Below are 5,000 nucleotides of genomic sequence, written 5' to 3' on the forward strand. Positions count from 1 at the left end.
CGCGACAGCCGAGTGGTTAAAGCGTTGAACTTTCAATCTGAAGGTCCGGGGTTCGAATCTCGGTAACGGCGCCTGGTGGGTAAAGGGTGGAGATTTTTCTCGATCTCCCAGGTCAGCATAATGTGCAGACCTGCTAGTGCCTGAACCCCCTTCGTGTGTATAACCAAGCAGAAGATCAAACACGCACGTTAAAGATCCTGTAATCCATGTCAGCATTCGGTGGGTTATGGAAAGAAGAACACACCCAGCATGCACATACCTGAAAACGGAGTATGGCTGCCTGTATAGCGGTTAAAAACGGTCATACATGTAAAAGCCCACTCGTTTACATAGAGTGAACGTGGGAGTTGCAGCAGCCCACAAACGAAGAAGAATAATCAAACAAACTATATTGGAGATATGATATATTACAGAATGATGTGTCATGTAATATTTATTCCAGCCAAATACTAGGATTATGACCTTGTGTCTTCATTTCTCACTCCACCCTTACTATAAAATATTCAACGAAAATAATTCATCCACATTTAATATCTCAAAAGTTATGACAAACGTTTGAGGAAAAACGAAGTACAATAACCGTGGCCCCCAATGATCATGACCAAATGTCTTCTGTTCTCACCCTTACCATAATAAAAGATATTTTGCGAAAATTGTTCATTCTCATTTGATATCCCTTTGCCGTTTTATAAATTTGAGAAGCACGAAGTACAGTAACTGTTGCCCTCAGCAAGACAAAGGCTGACAACCTCAAGCCATTTGAAGACTTGTTTTAAACCAACGTCTCTTTTTCAGGTGCACAGGTAGCAGTCTGTCTGCGAGTGTAGCCGACCATCATGGAAACCAAGGTGCACGTTCTTCACCTGTTGGCTGTGACGGTTGTTACGCTTGTGTCGGTCAGGTGGTCAGCCAGTGATGTGGACACTGCTGTGACCTTACGACTCAGCCAGCCAGCCAACCTTCGGCACAACGTAGTCAGCCTGTTTTGAAGACTTCTGCAGATGTCACAAAAAAACAGCGGACTGTTCTAAAAACTATGGTCGTTTGACTTACGTACCCAAACTGCCTGCCAACATTCGAAATCTGGATTTCTCCTACAACAACTTGAGGAAGATTTCACGGGACGACTTCTTTGAAAACGCGACGAGAATCCATATCCTGAATCTATCCAACAATGGACTGAAATACATAAACCAGGGTGCCTTTCGTGATCTGATTCATTTGTCTACGTTGAATCTTGGCCGTAACAGTCTGACTTACATGGCCATTTCTCCAGTGTTTTTTGCAAAAAGACTGTGCAATTTGTTTTTGGCATACTTAGACCTTGGACCCATCCCTGAAACCTGGTTCTTCGAGAAGCCAATGCCTCCTCTCATGACGCTTGACCTGAGTGGAAATCGTCTTCAACACCTCAATTTGACTATGCTCTCGTCTCGTAAAACACTCCAAAAATTAGTCTTTAAAGACTGTCGTATATCTAGTGTCACCAGTGCCTACTTTCCTCAATTAGGACTTCTTGATCTGAGGTCTAATGCCTTGTTTGATTTACCCGTGTCTTGTAGGAACGGCACTTCTTTATTTCCATTGCTTCGAACAATATATTTCATTCAGAATAATATCTATGGATTCCATGGAGAGATCTGCTTCCCGAAACTGGAGCATCTCGATCTCAGCAAAAACCCAATAACAGTTTTGAAGACTGATATGTTTAACAGTCACAGGTTTCCCAGCTTGAAGAGACTGCAGTTACAATCTGTTGTGTCACTCACAAAATTAGAACAGTTTGCGTTTCGTGGCCCCACTCTGAAGGTACTGTCACTGATGTATTGTGGTATTTCTTTCCACATGAGTGTCGTTCATCCAGATGTATTTGCTGGCATTCCAAATCTGGAATTTCTACAGATTAGTCACAATCTGGGGTCATGTATTTCAGAGGACAATTTTTGTAAACGTTTATTTGGCTCATTGAAAAATCTGAAAACATTGTATATTGGATCGTTTGATCTATTTTCTATCAGCAAAAATATGTTTGCAAATTTAACATCATTGACAAGACTCTCCTTATCCGGAAACAAAATTTCGGAAATTCCTGATGGAATTTTTGATTTTATGGAGAATTTGACTGATCTTGATTTGAACCATAACCAGATACAAGTCATTCGTGAAACAACTTTCAGTGAAGCAACTCGCCAGCAGTTACGCAGTTTAGACCTAAGCGCGAATACCTTGGTGTGTGACTGTGATATTCTCTGGTTTCAAAGCTGGTTTGTCTCTTCTCCGTCTCTTTTTGACAAATCATATCAAAACTACACTTGTTCAAACATGGACAATATGGCACTGAAATCTTTTACCATGAACGAGCAAGTTTGTGTATTCAGCACTCAAACGAACAAGATCCTCATCGCGTGTGTAGTGCTGTTTCTGTTCTTACTGTTGCTGCTGTCAGTTGTTTTCCAGTACCGCTGGCACATTCGCCTCATGCTGGCATTCCGTGGGCACGGCGAGATCATGAGGAGACGGCTGATGGAGGAGCACTTCACCTACGACGTGTTCCTGTCTTGTGCCGAAGAAGACGAGGACTGGGTCCTGAGGCATCTCCTCCCTCACCTGGAAGGCAGGCAGGGACTGCGGGCGTGCTTCCACAAACGAGACTTTCTCCCCGGGAAAAACATCCTGGACAACATCGTCGACAGCGTGAAGAGCAGCAAGAAGTTCGTGTTGGTCTTCTCCAAGCACTTTGCCCTGAGCCGCTGGTGTCAGTTTGAGCTGGACCTGTGTCTGGGGCACGTGCTGGACAATGACGACGCCTTGGTGGTGATTCTATTGGATGACGCCTCGTCACGTGACTTGACCAGCACCATGAAGGCCGTTCTGGGCACCATGACTTACATCCAGTGGCAGGAATGTCCGGACGTCAGGGCATGGTTCTGGAGACGTCTGGAGCTGTCACTGGCGGAAATCATGCCCTGAGCACTCAGGCCTGGCTGAACCTGGAATGATGCTATGGCTGGCGTTTGTCAGAAGACCAATATATACCAGATGTGACAATGAAACGAAAGATGACTGCAGTGTCTATAAAGTTTACAAATGGAGAAAGTTCACTGTAGTTTGATGAAGCCTTTTGTACACGAAAGTGTGTCTTCACAAGTGACTGAGAACGTTGATGTTTTTGACTTTTTGCATTCATTATCAGTTGTTTCGCTTGTCAGTTTAACGACTTCTCTTTTACGAAGTCCTTTAAGTAATTTCCTGTAACTGTATTTAGAGTTGGGTTTTTTTTGTTTGTTTGTTTTTTTTTCTTCCAAATTTCACCCACGTTTTTACCCTCATTTGCCCAGTTTCTCCCAACCCTCCATTCATCCACATCTCCCACCCCTTCTAACCGATAATACTCAGATGTATTCATAAATACCGATATGTGTGACAGGACATTAAACAAAATTCCCCCTCCTGTAAAATGTAAGTTGTATAACGAGTCTCTCGCTTGATGAGGTGCGTCAAACGTTTCAGACCATTGGCCTGTCTTCAGGGCTGTGTTGTTGTAAATGACAGTGAAAGAAAAAGGATGACCCAAGAAAAGCTATAGGTATTAACTCTTTCCATACGAACGGCGAAAGAGACGACGTTGACAGCGTTTCACCCCAATTACCATCATCAAAATATTGCAAGCGGAAGGCTCTTATACTGAAGAGGTGAATGTTGACAAAGAAAACCACAATTCTGACGACGGACGCTAAAGGTTGGGTCATTCAGACACCCACTGGACATCCGAGGGGTCTGTGTGGAGGAGAAGAGAGGACTGGCCGTACTGAGTGAGTTAATCAGTAAAGGAAGGAAGGGTGGAGAGAGAAGTGACGAGTACAGGTCGGGCTGTGGACACAAAGAGAAAAGAAAAGTAACTTTCTCCATTTTGTCAGACAGTATGTTCTGGAAAAAAAGTAACCTTCTCCATTTGTGATACAATATATTTTGTTACTCTTGAATATAATCTTCCACATTACAACTGAATGCTATTGCAACGCAGTCATATTCATGACTTTGATATCATTTGAAAAAATGCAGAAAAGAAGAGACTAATGAGAAAAGACAAAACTCAAGTCGAAGACTATCTTGATGCTATAACAGTCCGAGACTGAAATACACAGTATGGAAAGCATGAGCCGAGATTAAGGTAGGTCTGAGACTGCGTCAGAGACTAAGTGGCTCAGTGACTAAGTAGTCTCACAATTCCATGGATCCGTAGTCTTTGTTGACTGAAGGCACAGAAATGGCAGCAACTGGTTAACCTGCTGGACCTGAAGTGTGTAAATTTGTGCCATATGGATTGTTTGGAGATCATCAACACCTGTTTGAGAACAACACTACCCCTCACACACACGAGTATTCATCCCCTCCCCCCTCCTCCCCCCCCCTCCCCAGGACACCCAGGTTTGGGCTGAAAACATCGTGTGAAAAAGCCACAGAAAGTTATGGCAATATATTTGCATATTCAGACTGGACCGATCTTTGGTTTTTCTACCGGTGTATATTTTTTTGACACATGAAAATGACAATTATGTTTTTGTTTAGATAATTGTACAATTCAGTCAGTTTGACATGGTCAGTGAAACGCTGATGGAATACTTTTGATTTTATTACTGTTGTGTGGAAGGAGTCCGAATGCTAACTGAATCAGTCCAGTGCAGATTTATAACACGTATTAACCAATCTAAATTTATTTGATATTTTGATTGATGTATATATTTTTTAAAGTACTCACGGTGCACTAGATCTAAGGACGTCGTTGTTGAGGGTGCTGTCTGTCACTCGGCGCTGATTGGTTGGCGGTATAGATCCTACTCACAAAGGAGTTGAATGTGTCGGAGACACACTAAGGAAATTTCCACACAGAGTTCCTGCACAATTATTTCATTTTATTCTTCTTTTTTTTTTTTTTTAGAAAGAAGACCTCTGCGACAATGCTCGCGACGTGTACTGACCACTGCTCTAAAAATAGGTGG

The 5,000-nt window shown here is 42.7% G+C and overlaps 1 protein-coding gene across 1 annotated transcript; it reads left to right on the forward strand.

Moving 5' to 3' along the window:
• The first annotated feature begins 836 nt into the window (after positions 1–836).
• Positions 837–2,970, forward strand: LOC143287929 (toll-like receptor 2 type-2). The gene is made up of 2 exons (XM_076596171.1): positions 837–974; positions 2,458–2,970. Exons 1-2 carry the CDS (start codon positions 837–839, stop codon positions 2,968–2,970), a joined length of 651 nt encoding a protein of 216 aa, XP_076452286.1.
• Positions 2,971–5,000: the final 2,030 nt, after the last annotated feature.

This window comes from Babylonia areolata, chromosome 12 (genome assembly GCF_041734735.1).
Source record: "Babylonia areolata isolate BAREFJ2019XMU chromosome 12, ASM4173473v1, whole genome shotgun sequence".
Lineage (NCBI taxonomy): Eukaryota > Metazoa > Mollusca > Gastropoda > Neogastropoda > Buccinidae > Babylonia > Babylonia areolata.

What these genes read in the sequence shown, in the direction of transcription:
- LOC143287929 (XM_076596171.1), top strand. Translation starts at nt 837, where the DNA reads ATGGAAACCAAGGTGCACGTTCTTCACCTGTTGGCTGTGACGGTTGTT. An exon ending in CCAACCTTCGGCACAACGTA is followed by an intron (nt 975 to 2,457) that starts GTCAGCCTGTTT and finishes GTTGTTTTCCAG; the next exon opens with TACCGCTGGCACATTCGCCT.